This window comes from Oncorhynchus mykiss, chromosome 26 (assembly GCF_057628025.1).
Source record: "Oncorhynchus mykiss isolate SJ-2025 chromosome 26, ASM5762802v1, whole genome shotgun sequence".
Classification (NCBI taxonomy): Eukaryota; Metazoa; Chordata; class Actinopteri; order Salmoniformes; family Salmonidae; genus Oncorhynchus; species Oncorhynchus mykiss.
In genome coordinates this window covers 47,033,824-47,061,038 of record NC_143047.1, presented here as the reverse complement: position 1 = coordinate 47,061,038, position 27,215 = coordinate 47,033,824, and the positions used below count along the sequence as shown (strand labels likewise).

The window sequence follows — 27,215 nt, the reverse complement described above, 5'->3', positions numbered from 1 at the left end:
TACTTGGTGGGGTGAATGATGGACGGTGAGGGATAGGACGTGGCGTGAATCATTTCAGCAGAGAGCACAAAGCTGTGGCGGAGGAAGCAGAATGACCTCACATCCTGACGTTGTGTAATTCTACCAGAATCATGGGTTCTGTAATGTGGGGCAATGTTTAAATTAATTTTGGTTGGATGGTGTACAACTCTAGTCAGCTGTGTACAGCGAGGGTGTGACGTGTGAGGAGAGAACATAGTGCCTTCATCACGTCCCCTGTCACATGGTGCATCACATGTCCTGGAGGCAGAACACACTGCAATGACATCAGACAAGTTCTCCGATGAGGAAAGACTGTGCAGAGAAACTTCACCTCAACACTTTTCAGTTGAAGGTTTTCAAACAGTCCCGATGTTCTCCGTTTGGCCACTTTCTCCCCAGTCTGTTTGCTTCCTCCGGGCTCTGCTCTGCTCTGCGGCAGAGGCCCACTAACCCTGGGTAGGGCTAGGGTGGAGGGATTAGAGAGAGGGGAAAAGAGAGAGGGAGGAGTATCAGAACAGGGGGGTCAGCCCTGAAGGTAGGAGTTGGAGCCGTGCTCTGTAAGGTTAGAACAGAGGAGAGAGGGAGAGATGTGGGGGAAGGAGGGAGGGAGTGGGTGAGTAGGGAGGGAGAGATGGAGGGAGGGGGTAGGGAGGGAGTGGGTGGGTGAGTGAGTAGGGAGAGAGAGATGGAGGGAGGGGTAGGGAGGGACTGGGTGGGTGAGTGAGTAGGGAGAGAGAGATGGAGGGAGGGGGTAGGGAGGGAGTGGGTGGGTGAGTAGGGAGGGAGAGATGTAGGGAGGGAGTGGGTGGGTGGGTGAGTAGGGAGGGAGGGGGTAGGGAGGGACTGGGTGGGAGTGGGTGGGTGAGTAGGGAGGGAGAGATGGGGCAGGGAGGGTGGAAGTGGGGAGAGAGGGAGGGAGTGGAGAGAGACAGAGAGACTGGAGGGGAGGAGTGTGGACTCAGGGGCAGGAGTTGGAGCCGTGCTTTGAGTCATACCAGTGTGTTCTGCCAGCGGTATTTAACCAGCACCACACCCTGAACAGGCTTCATAACGGGAACAATCTACTGCTATCTCTAGGTTCTGTTCTGTTCTCTAAGGTAAGTCAGCTATCTCTAGGTTCTGTTCTGTTCTCTAAGGTAAGTCAGCTATCTCTAGGTTCTGTTCTCTAAGGTAAGTCAGCTATCTCTAGGTTCTGAACAATCTACTGCTATCTCTAGGCCCTGTTCTCTAAGGGAACTCAGCTATCTCTAGGTTCTGTTCTCTAAGGGAAGTCAGCTATCTCTAGGTTCTGAACAATCTACTGCTATCTCTAGGCCCTGTTCTCTAAGGGAACTCAGCTATCTCTAGGTCCTGTTCTCTAAGGGAACTCAGCTATCTCTAGGTCCTGTTCTCTAAGGGAACTCAGCTATCTCTAGGTTCTGTTCTCTAAGGGAAGTCAGCTATCTCTAGGTTCTGTTCTCTAAGGGAAGTCAGCTATCTCTAGGTTCTGTTCTGTTCTCTAAGGTCTGTCTGTCTGTCTGTCTGTCTGTCTGTCTGTCTGTCTGTCTGTCTGTCTGTCTGTCTGTCTGTCTGTCTGTCTGTCTGTCTGTCTGTCTGTCTGTCTGTCTGTCTGTCTGTCTGTCGGTCGTTCCATTCCAATGCTATCCAGTCTGATCCTCACTAAATGAATGAACAGCTTATTGGAAGCAGTAGATTCTTCCTTTTACAGATCAGGGGTCAGTTCAGTCTGTCCTGCTGCTATTGTTTCGACACGGTCGGCTGATCCTGGGACAGTTGCTTTCGATGACATTGTTATTTACCCCTAATCAACGTTTAACATTGTTAAAGGACTAATGAGACAGTGGGCTGTAATAAACATGCAGTGTGTGTGTACTGTACACACACACAGTAAATGAGTTGGCACGGCAACACAGTGGGCTTGCCCCTGGAATTCTAACAGTTTGTGGTGGAATGTCTGCTGGGTGGTACCGACCTTGGTGTTACACACACACACACACACACACACACACACACACACACACACACACACACACACACAGCGTGTTTATCACAGCCCACTGTGTCATTAGTCCTGTAAAACTACCATTACAGTAGATCTAATTGGGTATATGATATTTCATGACTCATCACTCAGCTTGAAACATGTTATTTCAATATATATTTTGAACCTTTAATTTAACTAGGCAAGTCAGTTAATTAAGAACATATTCTTATTTTCAGGGGTACAGTTGAGCAATGACCTGTATTAACCGTCTGTGTATATAGAGCTGTGGAGTCAAGACAGATTCTGAGTTCATTAAAGGTACCAGTACAGTACGCTGTGGATCTATATGCAACACTGCAGGGCCTGTGGAATGGACCAGGATGTGTGATTTACATGGAGGAGGGGAAGTTAGTTCCCACTCCAAGAACTCTGTCATCATGGTTGCTAGGTGATTAAATATTATTGACCTCTGCCATTGTTGGAGAAAAAAAAAGGACTACTCCTCCCAACTGATTTTCTGTCAATTTAACAAGAAAAAGACGATGGACTTTCATCTAAAACCCTGATTTTGGGCGGTAATCGCATGTTGTGTGTTTAAATGTTTACACGTTTGTCATTCGTTGTCTCGACCACTACTGTAAACTTTGAGTTTATTATGTATGTGTCTGTCTGGTACTAGTCTCTAAGGAAGTGACCTCATTTCGTATCTAACGTCGTAAATGAGACCGTTGGAGCCTCCAGCTGGGTTACCACGGTGACGGTGTGACACATCCTGAAGCTAATTTTACAGCCCATCGTATACTTTTAACCTAATATAAGGTATCTATTTTTTTTTACAGGGATTTCACAATGGCGTTGGTTTCCGAGTTCCTGGGCCAGCTCACGCTGAATTTTGGCGGGGTGAGTTCACTACAGCTGAACTACTGTCAACGTTAAGGTCATGGGGTCAACCTGTAATGAAATCTGTCCTCTGTCAGGTGATTGTAAACGGGTAACTTGGTAACTGTGTCCCCTTCAGGAGAGCGAGCCTAAATTCCCCACGGTGGTGACAGCAAGGGATTTTGATCCAGCTAAAGATGCCGCCAGGATAGAAACGGCCGTCAAAACCAAGGGTGAGAGAATCACAGCAAGGATTACCATAGTCCCATCAGTTACAGTCTATCGCTTCATAATGTTTTGTGGATTAGAAATACGTTGTGAACTTGATGGGTGCATTAATATATCTGTCACATTGTATTTGCACTAATATAAGTGTCATAATATCATAGTAATTCAGTTTTTATCTAGAGTGGTTACTATATAAACAGAACTCAGTATGAGCTGGTAACAGTAATGCGCTGCCTCTCATTATGTTGCTGTATGCATCTCGCGATTTAGCGCCGTCTGCTGGCCGTTTCACGTTACTACATCTTGCCAACCACATCGCACCTTTCTTCTGTGGTGCCGTGCCCGTAAACAGACATCATTGGATCAGTTGACCATATTTCATCTCAGTAACATTGTATTTCCATAGTATCTATTGCCATCCTTGTTGTCTATGCCTGTGAAACCATTGTCTTTTCACACCATTTTCATCAATCGTTGTTAAATTCCGGCGATTTAGAGAAAAAAACGTAATCCTGATTCTTGACACTGGTTTGTATTTATATGAATGGAAACATCTCCATGGAAACATCTCCATGGAAACATCTCCGTGAGCACAGCGCTGCTTGAGTCACTTTCCTGCCTGTGTTCCCAACATAGCTTCCCTAAACCCCACAGAGTATACAGGGATTTTCTGTCTGACAACGCCTTGGCTTTCCAGGCCTGTCGGTCTGCCACAAACCAACCACTGCTAACTCACTGCAGCCCCCCCTGTACCCAATGAAAGCCCTGACTGGCTGGGTTTTTCCACCAACAGTGTATACTGTACCGAATCGATGCCTTGATACAGTGATACATGAAGGAAATGTGACTGTTGCTGTTTTGGCATTTCATCTTATTATTATCAGTGTCAATCTCATCAAAAACGTTTTCATGTGATATATCAGACATTTACTTCATACTATAATATATCTGTCTGTACCTACTCTATATACTCATACTATAATATATCTACTCTATATACTCATACTATAATATATCTACTCTATATACTCATACTATAATATATCTGTCAATACCTACTCTATATACTCATACTATAATATATCTGTCTGTACCTACTCTATATACTCATACTATAATATATCTGTCTGTACCTACTCTATATACTCATACTATAATATATCTGTCTGTACCTACTCTATATACTCATACTATAATATACCTACTCTATATACTCATACTATAATATATCTGTCTGTACCTACTCTATATACTCATACTATAATATATCTGTCTGTACCTACTCTATATACTCATACTATAATATATCTGTCTGTACCTACTCTATATACTCATACTATAATATATCTGTCTGTACCTACTCTATATACTCATACTATAATATACCTACTCTATATACTCATACTATAATATATCTGTCTGTACCTACTCTATATACTCATGCTATAATATATCTGTCTGTACCTACTCTATATACTCATACTATAATATATCTGTCTGTACCTACTCTATATACTCATACTATAATATATCTGTCAATACCTACTCTATATACTCATTCTATAATATATCTGTCTGTACCTACTCCTCTATACTCATACTATAATATATCTGTCTGTACCTACTCCTCTATACTCATACTATAATATATCTGTCTGTACCTACTCTATATACTCATACTATAATATACCTACTCTATATACTCATACTATAATATATCTGTCTGTACCTACTCTATATACTCATGCTATAATATATCTGTCTGTACCTACTCTATATACTCATACTATAATATATCTGTCTGTACCTACTCTATATACTCATACTATAATATATCTACTCTATATACTCATACTATAATATATATGTCTGTACCTACTCTATATACTCATACTATAATATATCTGTCTGTACCTACTCTATATACTCATACTATAATATATCTGTCTGTACCTACTCTATATACTCATACTATAATATATCTGTCTGTACCTACTCTATATACTCATACTATAATATATCTACTCTATATACTCATACTATAATATATCTGTCAATACCTACTCTATATACTCATACTATAATATATCTACTCTATATACTCATGCTATAATATATCTGTCTGTACCTACTCTATATACTCATACTATAATATATCTACTCTATATACTCATTCTATAATATATCTGTCTGTACCTACTCTATATACTCATACTATAATATATCTGTCAATACCTACTCTATATACTCATACTATAATATATCTGTCTGTACCTACTCTATATACTCATACTATAATATACCTACTCTATATACTCATACTATAATATATCTGTCTGTACCTACTCTATATACTCATGCTATAATATATCTGTCTGTACCTACTCTATATACTCATACTATAATATATCTGTCTGTACCTACTCTATATACTCATACTATAATATATCTGTCTGTACCTACTCTATATACTCATGCTATAATATATCTGTCTGTACCTACTCTATATACTCATACTATAATATATCTGTCTGTACCTACTCTATATACTCATACTATAATATATCTGTCAATACCTACTCTATATACTCATTCTATAATATATCTGTCTGTACCTACTCCTCTATACTCATACTATAATATATCTGTCTGTACCTACTCCTCTATACTCATACTATAATATATCTGTCTGTACCTACTCTATATACTCATACTATAATATACCTACTCTATATACTCATACTATAATATATCTGTCTGTACCTACTCTATATACTCATACTATATTATATCTACTCTATATACTCATACTATAATATATATGTCTGTACCTACTCTATATACTCATACTATAATATATCTGTCTGTACCTACTCTATATACTCATACTATAATATATCTGTCTGTACCTACTCTATATACTCATACTATAATATATCTGTCTGTACCTACTCTATATACTCATACTATAATATATCTACTCTATATACTCATACTATAATATATATGTCTGTACCTACTCTATATACTCATACTATAATATATCTGTCTGTACCTACTCTATATACTCATGCTATAATATATCTGTCTGTACCTACTCTATATACTCATGCTATAATATATCTGTCTGTACCTACTCTATATACTCATACTATAATATATCTACTCTATATACTCATACTATAATATATCTGTCTGTACCTACTCTATATACTCATACTATAATATACCTACTCTATATACTCATACTATAATATATCTGTCAATACCTACTCTATATACTCATACTATAATATATCTGTCTGTACCTACTCTATATACTCATACTATAATATATCTACTCTATATACTCATACTATAATATATATGTCTGTACCTACTCTATATACTCATACTATAATATATCTGTCTGTACCTACTCTATATACTCATGCTATAATATATCTGTCTGTACCTACTCTATATACTCATGCTATAATATATCTGTCTGTACCTACTCTATATACTCATACTATAATATATCTGTCTGTACCTACTCTATATACTCATACTATAATATATCTGTCTGTACCTACTCTATACACTCATGCTATAATATATCTGTACCTACTCCTCTATATACTCAAAGCTAGTGTGGCTGTTGTATGTAAAATTGAATATTTCCCATGTTCCCCAGCTGTTAATCAATTAACATAAATGTATGTTAATCACACCTCTGTAATATTTCCCATGTTCCCCAGCTGTCAACTAATTAACATAAATGTATGTTATTCACACCTCTGTAATATTTCCCATGTTCCCCAGGTGTGGATGAGCTGACCATCATTGACATCCTGACCAGACGGAGCTACTCCCAGAGGAGAGAGATCGCCTTCGAGTATGAGAAGAGATCCAAGAAGGTGAAGGCGGTGAAATAGAGATTGTTTTTTTGTTCAACAAGATGCTTTTTCATAAAGCAACTGCCGCTAATGTGGACATCAAGATAATCCATCCTCATTTCGACATATTTTACAGTAGGGCGGTCTATCATCTCTGTGTATTTTACAGTGGGACGGACTATCATCTCTGTGTATTTTACAGTGGGACGGTCTATCATCTCTGTGTATTTTACAGTGGGACGGAACTATCATCTCTGTGTATTTTACAGTGGGACGGTCTATCATCTCTGTGTATTTTACAGTGGGACGGTCTATCATCTCTGTGTATTTTACAGTGGGATGGAACTATCATCTCTGTGTATTTTACAGTGGGACGGTCTATCATCTCTGTATATTTTACAGTGGGACGGTCTATCATCTCTGTATATTTTATAGTGGGTCGGTCTATCATCTCTGTGTATTTTACAGTGGGACGGAACTATCATCTCTGTGTATTTTACAGTGGGACGGTCTATCATCTCTGTGTATTTTACAGTGGGACGGTCTATCATCTCTGTGTATTTTACAGTGGGACGGTCTATCATCTCTGTGTATTTTACAGTGGGACGGACTATCATCTCTGTGTATTTTACAGTGGGACGGACTATCATCTCTGTGTATTTTACAGTGGGACGGTCTATCATCTCTGTGTATTTTACAGTGGGAAGGTCTATCATCTCTGTGTATTTTACAGTGGGAAGGTCTATCATCTCTGTATATTTTACAGTGGGAAGGTCGATCATCTCTGTGTATTTTACAGTGGGACGGTCTATCATCTCTGTGTATTTTACAGTGGGACAGTCTATCATCTCTGTGTATTTTACAGTGGGACGGTCTATCATCTCTGTGTATTTTACAGTGGGAAGGTCTATCATCTCTGTGTATTTTACAGTGGGAAGGTCTATCATCTCTGTGTATTTTACAGTGGGACGGACTATCATCTCTGTGTATTTTACAGTGGGACGGTCTATCATCTCTGTGTATTTTACAGTGGGAAGGTCTATCATCTCTGTGTATTTTACAGTGGGAAGGTCTATCATCTCTGTATATTTTACAGTGGGAAGGTCGATCATCTCTGTGTATTTTACAGTGGGACGGTCTATCATCTCTGTGTATTTTACAGTGGGACAGTCTATCATCTCTGTGTATTTTACAGTGGGATGGAACTATCACCTCTGTGTATTTTACAGTGGGACGGTCTATCATCTCTGTGTATTTTACAGTGGGACGGTCTATCATCTCTGTGTAATTTACAGTGGGACGGACTATCATCTCTGTGTATTTTACAGCGGGACGGTCTATCATCTCTGTGTATTTTACAGTGGGACAGTCTATCATCTCTGTGTATTTTACAATGGGACGGTCTATCATCTCAGTATGTCTCTCCTGTAGGATATGATCACAGCTCTGAAGGGGGCTCTGTCTGGGTCTCTGGAGGCTGTAATTCTGGGACTGATGAAGAGTACAGCTCAGTACGACGCCTCTGAGATCAAAGGATCCATCAAGGTAAGGAGGAGGCCGCAATCTTTCCTACATGAAGCCTAAACGACACAGATCACAGTCACTGCTGCCCTCTCCTGGTCTGATGGATGTGTGGCCTAGATACAGACTTGCTATTCATACTGCTGTTAAAACCACTGTTCTCTCCAGGGTCTGTACTCATCATACTGCTGTTAAAACCACTGTTCTCTTCCCTCCAGGGTCTGGGGACCGATGAGGAGACTCTGATAGAGATGGTCTGTTCCCGCAGCGCTGAAGAACTGGTGGAAATCAAACGCGTCTACAAGGAGTGTAAGTAGGAGAAACATCTAGAATTAGGATTGAGATCAGATTGAAAACGTAAGGATTGTGTGGTTTTTTTAAATACTTTTCTATATCCACAGTGTTTAAGAAGGAGCTGGAGAAGGACGTGGCTGGAGACACATCGGGAGACTTCAGGAGTCTGCTGTTGGCCCTGGTACAGGTAGGATCATACAACGACTTTACAATGTCGAGCTTCCTAAGATTGACCATCCACTGGCTTTATTAATAATGATTTGGATACGGAGGAGTCTGCTGTTGGCCCTGGTACAGGTAGGATCATACAACGGCTTTACAATGTCGAGCTTCCTAAGATTGACCGACCAATAGCTTTATTAATAATGATTTGGATACGAAGGAGTCTTGTCTGAATATTGGTGTAAAACTGTGTTCTCCATTGTATTCTATGGCCATTTTACGTTACTACACCTTGTCAACCACATCGTACCTTTCTTCTGTGCCCGTAAACAGACATCATTGGATCAGTTGACCATATGTTCTCCATTGTATTCTATGTCATTCAATAGGCAAAGAGAGATGAGCCCTCAAATATTGTTGACTACGAGAAGATCGACCAGGATGCCAGAGTAAGACAAATATATGGACAGTAAAACACCGTACCAGAACCAAACACTAAAGCATTGATACTGACACTAGAACACTGTACCAGAACCAAACACTAAAGCATTGATACTGACACTAGAACACTGTACCAGAACCAAACACTAAAGCATTGATACTGACAGTAAAACACTGTACCAGAACCAAACACTAAAGCATTGATACTGACACTAAAACACCGTACCAGAACCAAACACTAAAGCATTGATACTGACACTAAAACACTGTACCAGAACCAAACACTAAAGCATTGATACTGACACTAAAACACTGTACCAGAACCAAACACTAAAGCATTGATACTGACAGTAAAACACTGTACCAGAACCAAACACTAAAGCATTGATACTGACAGTTAAACACCATACCAGAACCAAACACTAAAGCATTGATACTGACAGTAAAACACTGTACCAGAACCAAACACTAAAGCATTGATACTGACAGTAAAACACCGTACCAGAACCAAACACTAAAGCATTGATACTGACAGTAAAACACTGTACCAGAACCAAACACTAAAGCATTGATACTGACAGTAAAACACTGTACCAGAACCAAACACTAAAGCATTGATACTGACAGTTAAACACCATACCAGAACCAAACACTAAAGCATTGATACTGACAGTAAAACACTGTACCAGAACCAAACACTAAAGCATTGATACTGACAGTAAAACACCGTACCAGAACCAAACACTAAAGCATTGATACTGACAGTAAAACACTGTACCAGAACCAAACACTAAAGCATTGATACTGACAGTAAAACACTGTACCAGAACCAAACACTAAAGCATTGATACTGACAGTAAAACACCGTACCAGAACCAAACACTAAAGCATTGATACTGACACTAAAACACTGTACCAGAACCAAACACTAAAGCATTGATACTGACACTAAAACACTGTACCAGAACCAAACACTAAAGCCTTGATACTGACAGTAAAACACCGTACCAGAACCAAACACTAAAGCATTGATACTGACAGTAAAACACTGTACCAGAACCAAACACTAAAGCATTGATACTGACAGTAAAACACCGTACCAGAACCAAACACTAAAGCATTGATACTGACACTAAAACACTGTACCAGAACCAAACACTAAAGCATTGATACTGACAGTAAAACACTGTACCAGAACCAAACACTAAAGCATTGATACTGACAGTAAAACACTGTACCAGAACCAAACACTAAAGCATTGATACTGACAGTAAAACACTGTACCAGAACCAAACACTAAAGCATTGATACTGACAGTAAAACACCATACCAGAACCAAACACTAAAGCATTGATACGGACAGTAAAACACTGTACCAGAACCAAACACTAAAGCATTGATACTGACAGTAAAACACTGTACCAGAACCAAACACTAAAGCATTGATACTGACACTAAAACACTGTACCAGAACCAAACACTAAAGCATTGATACTGACACTAAAACACTGTACCAGAACCAAACACTAAAGCATTGATACTGACACTAAAACACTGTACCAGAACCAAACACTAAAGCATTGATACTGACAGTAAAACACCATACCAGAACCAAACACTAAAGCCTTGATACTGACACTAAAACACCGTACCAGAACCAAACACTAAAGCATTGATACTGACAGTAAAACACTGTACCAGAACCAAACACTAAAGCCTTGATACTGACAGTAAAACACTGTACCAGAACCAAACACTAAAGCATTGATACTGACAGTTAAACACCATACCAGAACCAAACACTAAAGCATTGATACTGACAGTAAAACACCGTACCAGAACCAAACACTAAAGCATTGATACTGACAGTAAAACACTGTACCAGAACCAAACACTAAAGCATTGATACTGACAGTAAAACACCGTACCAGAACCAAACACTAAAGCATTGATACTGACAGTAAAACACTGTACCAGAACCAAACACTAAAGCATTGATACTGACAGTAAAGCACTGTACCAGAACTAAACACTAAAGCATTGATACTGACACTAAAACACTGTACCAGAACCAAACACTAAAGCATTGATACTGACAGTAAAACACTGTACCAGAACCAAACACTAAAGCCTTGATACTGACACTAAAACACCGTACCAGAACCAAACACTAAAGCATTGATACTGACAGTAAAACACTGTACCAGAACCAAACACTAAAGCATTGATACTGACACTAAAACACTGTACCAGAACCAAACACTAAAGCATTGATACTGACAGTAAAACACCGTACCAGAACCAAACACTAAAGCATTGATACTGACACTAAAACACTGTACCAGAACCAAACACTAAAGCATTGATACTGACAGTAAAACACTGTACCAGAACCAAACACTAAAGCATTGATACTGACACTAAAACACTGTACCAGAACCAAACACTAAAGCATTGATACTGACAGTAAAACACTGTACCAGAACCAAACACTAAAGCATTGATACTGACAGTTAAACACTGTACCAGAACCAAACACTAAAGCATTGATACTGACAGTAAAACACCGTACCAGAACCAAACACTAAAGCATTGATACTGACAGTTAAACACTGTACCAGAACCAAACACTAAAGCATTGATACTGACACTAAAACACTGTACCAGAACCAAACACTAAAGCATTGATACTGACAGTTAAACACCATACCAGAACCAAACACTAAAGCATTGATACTGACAGTAAAACACTGTACCAGAACCAAACACTAAAGCATTGATACTGACAGTTAAACACTGTACCAGAACCAAACACTAAAGCATTGATACTGACACTAAAACACTGTACCAGAACCAAACACTAAAGCATTGATACTGACAGTTAAACACTGTACCAGAACCAAACACTAAAGCATTGATACTGACAGTAAAACACCGTACCAGAACCAAACACTAAAGCATTGATACTGACAGTTAAACACTGTACCAGAACCAAACACTAAAGCATTGATACTGACACTAAAACACTGTACCAGAACCAAACACTAAAGCATTGATACTGACAGTTAAACACCATACCAGAACCAAACACTAAAGCATTGATACTGACAGTAAAACACTGTACCAGAACCAAACACTAAAGCATTGATACTGACAGTAAAACACCGTACCAGAACCAAACACTAAAGCATTGATACTGACACTAAAACACTGTACCAGAACTAAACACTAAAGCATTGATACTGACAGTAAAACACCGTACCAGAACTAAACACTAAAGCATTGATACTGACACTAAAACACCATACCAGAACCAAACACTAAAGCATTGATACTGACACTAAAACACCGTACCAGAACCAAACACTAAAGCATTGATACTGACAGTTAAACACTGTACCAGAACCAAACACTAAAGCCTTGATACTGACAGTAAAACACCGTACCAGAACCAATCAGTGGAGTGTTTTTTGTCTCTGTAGATTAGTTAGATGTAGTGTACAGCTGTGTTGATGGTCCTCTCCTGTCTCTGTAGATTAGTTAGGGGTACTTGTTGATGTTCCTCTCCTGTGTCTGTAGGCTCTGTATGAGGCAGGAGTGAAGAGGAAGGGGACTGACGTGGCCACATGGATCACCATCATGTCAGAGAGAAGTGTCCCCCACCTACAGAAAGGTACCGACTCTGTAACGAGGGGCCTCTTCATGCTCACAGGATCGTTTGGACAAAATACTAAAACTCAAAGTCAAGATGGCGACAACCAGACATTTTTAGACATAAAGAACGTAGATGTTTCTATCTATCAACCCGGTGACTCTTCAGAAAGATGACCAAATGTTGGCTGTGTCTGTTCCAGTGTTTGACAGGTACAAGAGCTACAGTCCATACGACATGCAGGAGAGCATCAGGAAGGAGGTGAAGGGAGACCTGGAGAAGTCCTTCCTGACACTGGGTAACATTCTACATATCATATATCTACATTCTATAATATATACATCTGTATCATAGAACCTGTATTCTATAATAGATACATCTATAATATATACATCTGTATCATAGAACCTGTATTCTATAATATATAATAGCTACATCTATAATATATACATCTGTATCATAGAACCTGTATTCTATATTATATACATCTGTATCATAGAACCTGTATTCTATAATATATAATAGCTACATCTATAATATATACATCTGTATCATAGAACCTGTATTCTATATTATATACATCTATATCTATAACATATAACCTGTATTCTATATTATATACATCTATATCTTTATCATAGAACCTGTATTCTATAATATATAATAGATACATCTATAATATATACATCTATAATATATACATCTGTATCATAGAACCTGTATTCTATAATATATAATAGATACATCTATAATAGCTACATCTATAATATATACATCTGTATCATAGAACCTGTATACTATAATATATAATAGCTACATCTATAATATATACATCTGTATCATAGAACCTGTATTCTATATTATATACATCTATATCTATAACATATAACCTGTATTCTATATTATATACATCTATATCTTTATCATAGAACCTGTATTCTATAATATATAATAGATACATCTATAATATATACATCTATAATATATACATCTGTATCATAGAACCTGTATTCTATAATATATAATAGATACATCTATAATATATACATCTATAATATATACATCTGTATCATAGAACCTGTATTCTATAATATATAATAGATACATCTATAATATATACATCTGTATCATAGAACCTGTATTCTATAATATATAATAGATACATCTATAATATATACATCTGTATCATAGAAGCTGTATTCTATATTATATACATCTATATCTATAACATATAACCTGTATTCTATATTATATACATCTATATCTTTATCATAGAACCTGTATTCTATAATATATAATAGATACATCTATAATATATACATCTGTATCATAGAACCTGTATTCTATAATATATACATCTATATCTATAACATATAACCTGTATTCTATATTATATACATCTATATCTTTATCATAGAACCTGTATTCTATAATATATAATAGCTACATCTATAATATATACATCTATAATATATACATCTGTATCATAGAACCTGTATACTATAATATATAATATATACATCTATAATATATACATCTGTATCATAGAACCTGTATTCTATATTATATACATCTATATCTATAACATATAACCTGTATTCTATATTATATACATCTATATCTTTATCATAGAACCTGTATTCTATAATATATAATAGCTACATCTATAATATATACATCTGTATCATAGAACCTGTATTCTATATTATATACATCTATATCTATAACATATAACCTGTATTCTATATTATATACATCTATATCTTTATCATAGAACCTGTATTCTATAATATATACATCTATAATATATACATCTGTATCATAGAACCTGTATTCTATAATATATAATAGCTACATCTATAATATATACATCTGTATCATAGAACCTGTATTCTATAATATATAATAGCTACATCTATAATATATACATCTATAATATATACATCTGTATCATAGAACCTGTATTCTATAATATATAATAGCTACATCTATAATATATACATCTGTATCATAGAACCTGTATTCTATAATATATAATAGCTACATCTATAATATATACATCTGTATCATAGAACCTGTATTCTATAATAGATACATCTATAATATATACATCTGTATCATAGAACCTGTATTCTATAATATATAATAGATACATCTATAATATATACATCTGTATCATAGAACCTGTATTCTATATTATATACATCTATATCTATAACATATAACCTGTATTCTATATTATATACATCTATATCTTTATCATAGAACCTGTATTCTATAATATATAATATATACATCTATAATATATACATCTATAATATATACATCTGTATCATAGAACCTGTATTCTATAATATATACATCTATAATATATACATCTGTATCATAGAACCTGTATTCTATAATATATAATAGATACATCTATAATATATACATCTATAATATATACATCTGTATCATAGAACCTGTATTCTATAATATATAATAGATACATCTATAATATATACATCTGTATCATAGAACCTGTATTCTATAATATATAATAGATACATCTATAATATATACATCTGTATCATAGAACCTGTATTCTATATTATATACATCTATATCTATAACATATAACCTGTATTCTATATTATATACATCTATATCTTTATCATAGAACCTGTATTCTATAATATATAATAGATACATCTATAATAGATACATCTATAATATATACATCTGTATCATAGAACCTGTATTCTATAATATATACATCTGTATCATAGAACCTGTATTCTATAATATATAATATATACATCTACAATATATACATCTATACCATATTCCCCACATTCTATAATATATACATCTGTATCATAGAACCTGTATTCTATAATATATAATAGATACATCTATAATATATACATCTGTATCATAGAACCTGTATTCTATATTATATACATCTATATCTATAACATATAACCTGTATTCTATATTATATACATCTATATCTTTATCATAGAACCTGTATTCTATAATATATAATATATACATCTATAATATATACATCTATAATATATACATCTGTATCATAGAACCTGTATTCTATAATATATAATAGCTACATCTATAATATATACATCTGTATCATAGAACCTGTATTCTATAATATATAATAGATACATCTATAATATATACATCTATAATATATACATCTGTATCATAGAACCTGTATTCTATAATATATAATAGATACATCTATAATATATACATCTGTATCATAGAACCTGTATTCTATAATATATACATCTATAATATATACATCTGTATCATAGAACCTGTATTCTATAATATATAATAGATACATCTATAATATATACATCTGTATCATAGAACCTGTATTCTATATTATATACATCTATATCTATAACATATAACCTGTATTCTATATTATATACATCTATATCTTTATCATAGAACCTGTATTCTATAATATATAATAGATACATCTATAATAGATACATCTATAATATATACATCTGTATCATAGAACCTGTATTCTATAATATATACATCTGTATCATAGAACCTGTATTCTATAATATATAATAGATACATCTATAATATATACATCTGTATCATAGAACCTGTATTCTATATTATATACATCTATATCTATAACATATAACCTGTATTCTATATTATATAATATATACATCTATAATATATACATCTATAATAGATACATCTATAATATATACATCTGTATCATAGAACCTGTATTCTATAATATATACATCTGTATCATAGAACCTGTATTCTATAATATATAATAGCTACATCTATAATATATACATCTGTATCATAGAACCTGTATTCTATAATATATAATAGCTACATCTATAATATATACATCTGTATCATAGAACCTGTATTCTATAATATATAATAGCTACATCTATAATATATACATCTATACCATATTCCCCACATTCTATAATATATACATCTGTATCATATAACCTGTATTCTATAATATATACATCTATATCTATAACATATAACCTGTATTCTATATTATATACATCTATATCTTTATCATAGAACCTGTATTCTATAATATATAATAGATACATCTATAATATATACATCTGTATCATAGAACCTGTATTCTATATTGTATACATCTATATCTATAACATATAACCTGTATTCTATATTATATACATCTATATTTTTATCATAGAACCTGTATTCTATATTATATACATCTATATTTTTATCATAGAACCTGTATTCTATAATATGTACATCTATATCTATAACATAGAACATGTATTCTATAATATATACATCTATATCTATAACATAGAACATGTATTCTATAATATATATACACAGGGACATTAGAGTGCCACGTTTGAGAAACAGACATCTCACAAGTCCTCAACTGACCTCTTCATTAAATAGTACCCGCAAAATACCGGTCTCAACGTCAACAGTGAAGAGGAGAATCCGGGATGCTGGCCTTCTAGGCAGAGTTCCTCTGTCCAGTGTCTGTGTTCTTTTGCCCATCTAATCTTTTATTTTTATTGGCCAGTCTGAGATTTAGATTTTTCTTTGCAACTCTGCCTTGAAGGCCAGCATCCCAGAGTCACCTCTTCACCACTACATTAGATACTCTTACCTCTACATTAGCTCCTCTAGCTCCTCTTACCTCTACATTAGATACTCTTACCTCTACATTAGCTCCTCTAACTCCTCTTACCTCTACATTAGATACTCTTACCTCTACATTAGATACTCTAGCTCCTCTTACCTCTACATTAGATACTCTTACCTCTACATTAGATACTCTTACCTCTACATTAGCTCCTCTAGCTCCTCTTACCTCTACATTAGATACTCTTACCTCTACATTAGATACTCTTACCTCTACATTAGAAACTCTTACCTCTACATTAGATACTCTTACCACTACATTAGATATTCTTACCTCTACATTAGATACTCTTACCTCTACATTAGATACTCTTACCAATACATTAGATACTCTTACCACTACATTAGATACTCTTACCTCTACATTAGATACTCTTACCAATACATTAGATACTCTTACCTCTACATTAGATACTCTTACCAATACATTAGATACTCTTACCTCTACATTAGATACTCTTACCTCTACATTAGATACTCTTACTACTACATTAGATACTCTTACCTCTACATTAGCTCCTCTTACCTCTACATTAGATACTCTTACTACTACATTAGATACTCTTACCTCTACATTAGCTCCTCTTACTACTACATTAGATACTCTTACCACTACATTAGCTCCTCTAGCTCCTCTTACCTCTACATTAGATACTCTTACCTCTATATTAGATACTCTTACCTCTACATTAGATACTCTTACCACTACATTAGCTCCTCTTACCAATACATTAGATACTCTTACCTCTACATTAGATACTCTTACCTCTACATTAGAAGCTCTTACCTCTACATTAGATACTCTTACCACTACATTAGATATTCTTACCTCTACATTAGATACTCTTACCTCTACATTAGATACTCTTACCAATACATTAGATACTCTTACCACTACATTAGATACTCTTACCTCTACATTAGATACTCTTACCAATACATTAGATACTCTTACCTCTACATTAGATACTCTTACCAATACATTAGATACTCTTACCTCTACATTAGATACTCTTACCTCTACATTAGATACTCTTACTACTACATTAGATACTCTTACCTCTACATTAGCTCCTCTTACCTCTACATTAGATACTCTTACTACTACATTAGATACTCTTACCTCTACATTAGCTCCTCTTACTACTACATTAGATACTCTTACCACTACATTAGCTCCTCTAGCTCCTCTTACCTCTACATTAGATACTCTTACCTCTACATTAGCTCCTCTAGCTCCTCTTACCTCTACATTAGATACTCTTACCTCTATATTAGATACTCTTACCTCTACATTAGATACTCTTACCACTACATTAGCTCCTCTAGCTCCTCTTACCTCTACATTAGATACTCTTACCTCTATATTAGATACTCTTACCTCTACATTAGATACTCTTACCACTACATTAGCTCCTCTTACTACTACATTAGATACTCTTAGCACTACATTAGCTCCTCTTACCAATACATTAGATACTCTTACCTCTACATTAGATACTCTTACCTCTACATTAGATACTCTTACCTCTACATTAGATACTCTTAGCACTACATTAGATACTCTTACCTCTACATTAGATACTCTTACCTCTACATTAGCTCCTCTTACCACTACATTAGCTCCTCTAGCTCCTCTTACCACTACATTAGCTCCTCTAGCTCCTCTTACCTCTACATTAGATACTCTTACCTCTACATTAGATTCTCTTACCTCTACATTAGATACTCTTACCACTACATTAGCTCCTCTTACCACTACATTAGCTCCTCTAGCTCCTCTTACCTCTACATTAGATACTCTTACCTCTACATTAGATTCTCTTACCTCTACATTTGCTCCTCTAGCTCCTCTTACCTCTACATTAGAGACTCTTACCACTACATTAGATACTCTTACCTCTACATTAGATACTCTTACCTCTACATTAGATACTCTTACCTCTACATTAGCTCCTCTTACCACTACATTAGCTCCTCTAGCTCCTCTTACCTCTACATTAGATACTCTTACCAATACTTTAGATATTCTTAACACTACATTAGATACTCTTATCTCTACATTAGCTCCTCTTACCACTACATTAGCTCCTCTAGCTCCTCTTACCTCTACATTAGATACTCTTACCTCTACATTAGATTCTCTTACCTCTACATTTGCTCCTCTAGCTCCTCTTACCTCTACATTAGAGACTCTTACCACTACATTATATACTCTTACCTCTACATTAGATACTCTTACCACTACATTAGCTCCTCTAACTACTGCATTAGATACTCTTACCTCTACATTTGATACTCTTACCTCTATATTAGAGACTCTAGCTCCTCTTACCACTACATTAGTTCCTCTGACTACTACATTAGATACTCTTACCTCTACATTAGATACTCTTACCACTACATTAGCTCCTCTAGCTCCTCTTACCTCTACATTAGATACTCTTACCTCTACATTAGATTCTCTTACCTCTACATTTGCTCCTCTAGCTCCTCTTACCTCTACATTAGAGACTCTTACCACTACATTCTATACTCTTACCTCTACATTAGATACTCTTACCACTACATTAGCTCCTCTAACTACTGCATTAGATACTCTTACCTCTACATTAGATACTCTTACCTCTATATTAGAGACTCTAGCTCCTCTTACTACTACATTAGATACTCTTACCTCTACATTAACTTCTAAACATCTCCATTGTTTCTGACACACTCCTACAAAGCCAATCAATTCCTCTCTGTCTAGTTCCAGAATGATCTATCCGTTTAATCTCTTCAGCATAACATTACCTGTCCATTGATAATGTATGAGGCTCCCGTCTCCATGCCAGAATGTCTGTGTCACTCAAGACTCCACTTCCGCCGTTTATGCGTTACTCTCTCTCTCTCTGTGTCTCTCTGTGTCTCTCTCTCTCTCCCTTTCTCTCTCTCTGTGTGTCTCTCTCTCTCTCCCTTTTTCTCTCTCTGTGTGTCTCCTGTGTATCTATGTTTCTATGTGTGTCTCTGTCTCTCTCCCTTTCTCTCTCTCTGTGTGTCTCTCTCTCTCTCTCCCTTTTTCTCTCTCTGTGTGTCTCCTGTGTATCCATGTTTCTATGTGTGTCTCTGTCTCTCTCCCTTTCTCTCTCTCTGTGTGTCTCTCTCTCTCTCTCCCTTTTTCTCTCTCTGTGTGTCTCCTGTGTATCTATGTTTCTCTGTGTGTCTCTCTCTCTCTCCCTTTTTCTCTCTCTGTGTGTCTCCTGTGTATCTATGTTTCTCTGTGTGTCTCTATCTCTCTCCCTTTCTCTCTCTCTGTGTGTCTCTCTCTCTCTCCCTTTCTCTCTCTCTCTGTGTCTCCTGTGTATCTATGTTTCTCTGTGTGTCTCTGTCTCTCTCCCTTTCTCTCTCTGTGTCTCTCTCCCTTCCCTCTCTCTGTGTCTCTCTCCCTTTCTCTCTCTGTGTCTCTCTCCCTTTCCCTCTCTCTGTGTCTCTGTGTCTCTCTCCATTTCTCTCTCTGTGTCTCTCTCCCTTTCCCTCTCTCTGTGTCTCTGTCTCTCTCCCTTTCTCTCTGTTGGTCTCTCTCCGCCGTCAGGTTGTCTATGAACCGTATTACAACTGGCAGTGAGAGGAAAGAAGTGTGGAAGGGGGAGGGGGGGGGGTTCTCTACTCCTCTCCACCTTGCCTCCTCTCCTTCCCTCCTATTTGTACCAGATGGGCCCTCGGTCGATTCATTCCTTATTAACAGTAATTGCAAGTTGTTTGAAGAAAACAACATTTGATTTCAAGGGATGTTGTGCCCTTAAGAAACAAACTGTGGATCTGTGCCTATACACTGCAGGCAGCCTCCTTACCAGGAACCCTTTAGAAAGAACAACAGGAAGTGACAGATCCAGAGAGGATATCAGAAACAAAGTTGAGGTGATTTCAATCTGTTCTCTTTTCTGCTTTGTTTTTGCAGTGGAGTGCTTTGAGAACAAACAACAGTACTTTGCTAACAGACTGAGCGAAGCCATGAAGGTAATTAATCTGTTAACCTCTTGTCGTGTGACTGAGTACGATGGTGAACTACAAGACCTCATCAGAAACAAAGAATGAACTCATTGTTATTTGTACATTTGGTACAAACCCTTTCAACCCCAACACCATTCACTCCCCTTCAACCCCCTTCAACCCCAACCCCCTTCAATCCCCTTCAACCCCAACACCCTTCAACCCCCTTCAACCCCAACACCCTTCAATCCCCTTCAACCCCAACACCATTCAACCCCCTTGAACCCCCTTCAACCCCAACACCCTTCAACCCCCTTCAACCCCAACCCCCTTCAACTCCCTTCAACCCCCTTCAACCCCCTTCAACCCCAACACCCTTCAACCCCCTTCAACCCCAACACCATTCAACCCCCTTGAACCCCCTTCAACCCCAACACCCTTCAACCCCCTTCAACCCCAACCCCCTTCAACTCCCTTCAACCCCCTTCAACCCCCTTCAACCCCAACCCCCTTCAACCCCCTTCAACCCCAACCCCCTTCAACCCCCTTCAACCCCAACACCCTTCAACCCCCTTCAACCCCAACACCATTCAACCCCCTTGAACCCCCTTGAACCCCAACACCCTTCAATCCCCTTCAACCCCAACCCCCTTCAACCCCCTTCAACCCCAACCCCCTTCAACCCCAACACCATTCAACCCCCTTGAACCCCCTTCAACCCCAACACCCTTCAACCCCCTTCAACCCCAACCCCCTTCAACCCCCTTCAATCCCAACCCCCTTCAACCCCCTTCAACCCCAACACCATTCAACCCCCTTGAACCCCCTTCAACCCCAACACCCTTCAACCCCCTTCAACCCCAACCCCCTTCAACTCCCTTCAACCCCCTTCAACCCCCTTCAACCCCAACCCCCTTCAACCCCCTTCAACCCCAACCCCCTTCAACCCCCTTCAACCCCAACACCCTTCACCCCCCTTCAACCCCAACACCATTCAACCCCCTTGAACCCCCTTGAACCCCAACACCCTTCAATCCCCTTCAACCCCAACCCCCTTCAACCCCCTTCAACCCCAACCCCAACACCATTCAACCCCCTTGAACCCCCTTCAACCCCAACACCCTTCAACCCCCTTCAACCCCAACCCCCTTCAACCCCCTTCAACCCCAACCCCCTTCAACCCCCTTCAACCCCAACACCATTCAACCCCCTTGAACCCCCTTCAACCCCAACCCCCTTCAATCCCCTTCAACCCCAACCCCCTCCACCCCCTTCAACCCCAACCCCCTTCAACCCCCTTCAACCCCAACCCCCTTCAAGCCCCTTCAACCCCAACACCCTTCAACCCCCTTCAACCCCAACACCCTTCAACCCCCTTCAACCCCAACACCCTTCAACCCCCTTCAACCCCAACCCCCTTCAACTCCCTTCAACCCCAACCCCCTTCAACCCCAACCCCCTTCAACTCCCTTCAACCCCAACCCCCTTTAGAAGATTTGAATTATGAATCAAAGATAATCTCGTGGGAGAAACATCCCACAGTAATTATGTATGAGACGTTCATGAGTTGATTAAACAAGGGGTTGCGTCATCCACGCTTTCTTCAGTAAAAACATCAACAAACACAAACCGTCACCAAGGACTCTCTATTCAATCAGCAACGGCAGGCTTGTAGGACATGAATTCCTGTCCTGATAAATAACACCATGTGATGTTGACATCATCTGCAGGGTAAAAGTGCCAAGGAGAAGGTGGTGACCAGGATCGTCGTGTCTCGCTGTGAGGTGGACCTCATGAAGATCAGGACAGAGTTTAAGAAACTGAACCAGAAGTCCTTGTACCAGACCATCGCTGTGAGGACTCTTCTTTTTTCTGTTTTTTCTCTCTCTGTCTCTCTCTGTCTGTCTCTCTCTCTGTCTCTCTCTGTCTGTCTCTCTCTCTGTCTCTCTCTCTCTCTCTGTCTCTCTCTCTGTCTCTCTCTCTGTCTCTCTCTCTCTCTCTCTCTCTCTCTCTGTCTCTCTCTCTCTCTCTGTCTCTCTCTCTCTCTCTGTCTCTCTCTCTGTCTCTCTCTCTCTCTCTGTCTCTCTCTCTCTCTCTGTCTCTCTCTCTGTCTCTCTCTCTCTCTGTCTCTCTCTGTCTCTGTATCTCTGTCTCTCTCTCTCTCTCTCTCTCTCTGTCTCTCTCTATGTCTCTCTCTCTCTCTGTCTCTCTCTGTCTCTCTCTCTCTCTCTCTGTCTCTCTCTGTCTCTCTCTGTCTCTGTATCTCTGTCTCTCTCTCTCTCTCTCTCTCTCTCTCTCTCTCTCTCTCTCTCTCTCTCTGTCTCTCTCTGTCTCTGTATCTCTGTCTCTCTCTCTGTCTCTCTCTCTCTCTCTCTCTCTCTCTCTCTCTCTCTCTCTCTCTCTCTCTCTCTCTCTGTGTCTGTCTCTCTGTCTCTCTGTCTCTGTCTCTCTCTGTCTCTCTCTGTCTCTCTCTCTCGCATTCTCTCTCTCTCTCTCTCCCCTCTCTCTCTCTCTCTCTCTCTCTCTCTCTCTCTCTCTCTGTCTCTCTCTCTCTCTGTCTCTCTCTCTCTGTCTCTCTCTCTCGCATTCTCTCTCTCTCGCTCTCTCTCTCTGTCTCTCTCTCTCTCTCTCTCTCTGTCTCTCTCTCTCTCTCTCTCTCTCTCTCTCTCTCTCTCTCTCTCTCTGTCTCTCTGTCTCTGTCTCTCTCTGTCTCTCTGTCTCTGTCTCTCTCTCTGTCTCTCTCTCTCTCTGTCTCTCTCTGTGTCTTTCTCTCTGTCTCTCTGTCTCTGTCTCTCTCTGTCTCTCTCTGTCTCTCTCTCTCGCATTCTCTCTCTCTCTCTCCCCTCTCTCTCTCTCTCTCTCTCTCTCTCTCTGTCTCTCTCTCTCTCTCCCTCTCTCTCTCTCTCTCCCCTCTCTCTCTCTCTCTCTCTCTCTCTCCCTCTCTCTCTCTGTCTCTCTCTCTCTCTCTCTCAGCCCCAGACTCCGACATGCCTTACAACAGTGCTATGTTTCTTATTGGGATGTGACGGAATGCTAACACACTGTAACACAGTCTAACACAGTGTAACATCTCGTAGACTTCTAGATGTGACGGAATGCTAACACAGTGTAACATCTCGTAGACTTCTAGATGTGACGGAATGCTAACACAGTGTAACATCTCGTAGAATTCTAGATGTGACGGAATGCTAACACAGTGTAACATCTCGTAGAATTCTAGATGTGACGGAATGCTAACACAGTGTAACATCTCGTAGAATTCTAGATGTGACGGAATGCTAACACAGTGTAACATCTCGTAGACTTCTAGATGTGACGGAATGCTAACACAGTGTAACATCTCGTAGAATTCTAGATGTGACGGAATGCTAACACAGTGTAACATCTCGTAGAATTCTAGATGTGACGGAATGCTAACACAGTGTAACATCTCGTAGACTTCTAGATGTGACGGAAATCTAACACAGTGTAACATCTCGTAGAATTCTAGATGTGACGGAATGCTAACACAGTGTAACATCTCGTAGAATTCTAGATGTGACGGAATGCTAACACAGTGTAACATCTCGGAGAATTCTAGATGTGACGGAATGCTAACACAGTGTAACATCTCGTAGAATTCTAGATGTGACGGAATGCTAACACAGTGTAACATCTCGTAGAATTCTAGATGTGACGGAATGCTAACACAGTGTAACATCTCGTAGAATTCTAGATGTGACGGAATGCTAACACAGTGTAACATCTCGTAGAATTCTAGATGTGACGGAATGCTAACACAGTGTAACATCTCGTAGAATTCTAGATGTGACGGCAAGCTAACACAGTGTAACATCTCGTAGAATTCTAAACCACTGCCTGCTCGGTCCTGTTTCATGACAAACTGAGTGTCTTGACTGAACTTGCCTTCCTCCTTGTAGCTCCTAGCGGACCGAAGGGTCTCAACCCCTTTATTTTCTGTCCCCTATCAGGAGCACACTAAAGGAGACTATCAGAAGGTCCTGCTGAGTCTGTGTGGAGGAGACGACTAAAGTCCAACTGGCACCAACTGTCACCTTGTCCCAGAAGCTTTTTTTTTGGGATACCAATGCCTTGTTCCTATTTTGATTCGGTCTAGTGACACAGACATTGAGAACTGGTGCCTCTATCCACAACACCCAGCAGCATTAGAGTCATCATTACTCAGATTGCATCACCTTTCTGTGAAATATGAGATATCCAACGCAAGAATTGATAGTAAATGGTTTTTATGCAATGTTTTTTTTATGAAATTAAATCATTTTTTGTTAAATAGTTTCCTTTCTTATTTTTATTTTATTTTACCATATTACAGAGCTGTTGTCTTTAGGACATTTTTCCCCGAGTAAAGTCAGACATTTAGAATGGTAATTGTCGACGCTTGGTCTGTCCTTATATCGCCACTAGAGGGCGCTAGAGCAATACCATGCAGTCCTGCTTCCTCACATCCTGGCCTTGTTTCCATGGATGAGAGGTTGCTTTGATATCACTCTAATGCTCTAATATGTTCTAAATCAGATGGGAATGTTGAGTGGAGCTTCACAATGCTGTTTAAAAAACCTTTTGATACTTGGGGGGGGGGGGGGGGGGGGGTAATTTTTCAAGACATGCAAAACCAAGTTTTTAAGTGAATTATATTAAAACAAATTGTTTGATGTTGTCAGTCAGTTTAAAATTGTAATCTATTAGGAGTTCTCCCTCACTATGGACAATAATCACATTTTCAAAACTGGAACTTTGTCTAGAAAATGTTGGTTCATAATTGTGACCCAATAGACGACAGTAGCTATATGCTTGTGCTCTGTGTTAAAATTGCGAGCCAAAAGACGACCGTAGCCATACAGTATATTTGTGTTTATGTATCTGTAAACTCCGGCGAATTCATAATAAATCACAATTGATTCCTGTGGAAATCAGATAAAAGATTTAACTTCTCTCTTCCTACATAAAACCCTGTCTCTCTCTCTCTCTCTCTCTCTCTCTCTCTTCTCTCTCTCTCTCTCTCTCTCTCTCTCTCTCTCTCTCTCCCTGTCTCTCTCTCTCTCTCTCTCTCTCTCTCTCTCTCTCTCTCTCTCTCTCTCTCTCTCTCTCTCTCTCTTCTCTCTCTCTCTTCTCTCTCTCTCTTCTCTCTCTCTCTCTCTCTCTCTCCTCTCTCTCTCTCTCTCTCTCTGTCTCTCTCTCTCTCTCTCTCTCTCTCTCTTCTCTCTCTCTGTTCTCTGTCTCTCTCTCTCTCTCTCTCTCTCTCTCTCTCTCTCTCTCTCTCTCTCTCTCTCTCTCTCTCTCTCTCTCTCTCTATGTGTTATTTTCATTGAAGAAGTTTATTTAGATTTTTTTAATCGTTAGTGTGTTTTGCTTTGTTTGTTTGGTGCTAATTTTTTTAATTAAAAATGTTAATTTAACCTCCAGCAACAGCCATTTGCATACGAGGGTAGCAAACAGCTACTTCTCCTGTTTAGTT

The 27,215-nt window shown here is 38.3% G+C and overlaps 1 protein-coding gene across 6 annotated transcripts; it reads left to right on the top strand.

Moving 5' to 3' along the window:
- The first annotated feature begins 591 nt into the window (after positions 1 to 591).
- LOC110498670 (annexin A2-A) lies at positions 592 to 26,680 on the top strand. Of its 6 annotated transcripts, XM_090223338.1 has the most exons (14): positions 1,316 to 1,334; positions 1,505 to 1,524; positions 2,845 to 2,905; positions 3,024 to 3,117; positions 6,917 to 7,011; positions 8,422 to 8,535; positions 8,730 to 8,820; positions 8,913 to 8,992; positions 9,357 to 9,416; positions 12,988 to 13,081; positions 13,263 to 13,358; positions 21,708 to 21,766; positions 23,470 to 23,592; positions 25,711 to 26,680. In XM_090223338.1, the coding sequence occupies exons 3-14, from the start codon at positions 2,855 to 2,857 to the stop codon at positions 25,768 to 25,770; spliced, it is 1,017 nt and encodes a 338-aa protein (XP_090079464.1). In that variant the 5' UTR covers positions 1,316 to 1,334; positions 1,505 to 1,524; positions 2,845 to 2,854; the 3' UTR covers positions 25,771 to 26,680. The 6 variants fall into 6 exon arrangements, with proteins under 6 accessions (XP_090079462.1, XP_090079465.1, XP_090079464.1 ...); XM_090223336.1 differs by lacking the exons at positions 1,316 to 1,334; positions 1,505 to 1,524 and adding an exon at positions 592 to 1,118; XM_090223339.1 differs by lacking the exons at positions 1,316 to 1,334; positions 1,505 to 1,524 and adding an exon at positions 1,171 to 1,191.
- The last annotated feature ends 535 nt before the right edge of the window (positions 26,681 to 27,215 follow it).

Bases quoted from the DNA above. Each gene is read 5' to 3' on its own strand.
- LOC110498670 (XM_090223336.1), top strand. From the start codon at position 2,855: ATGGCGTTGGTTTCCGAGTTCCTGGGCCAGCTCACGCTGAATTTTGGC. The intron at 13,082-13,262 runs GTACCGACTCTG...TGTCTGTTCCAG, and splicing joins TGTCCCCCACCTACAGAAAG to TGTTTGACAGGTACAAGAGC. The intron at 23,593-25,710 runs GTGAGGACTCTT...GTCCCCTATCAG, and splicing joins CCTTGTACCAGACCATCGCT to GAGCACACTAAAGGAGACTA.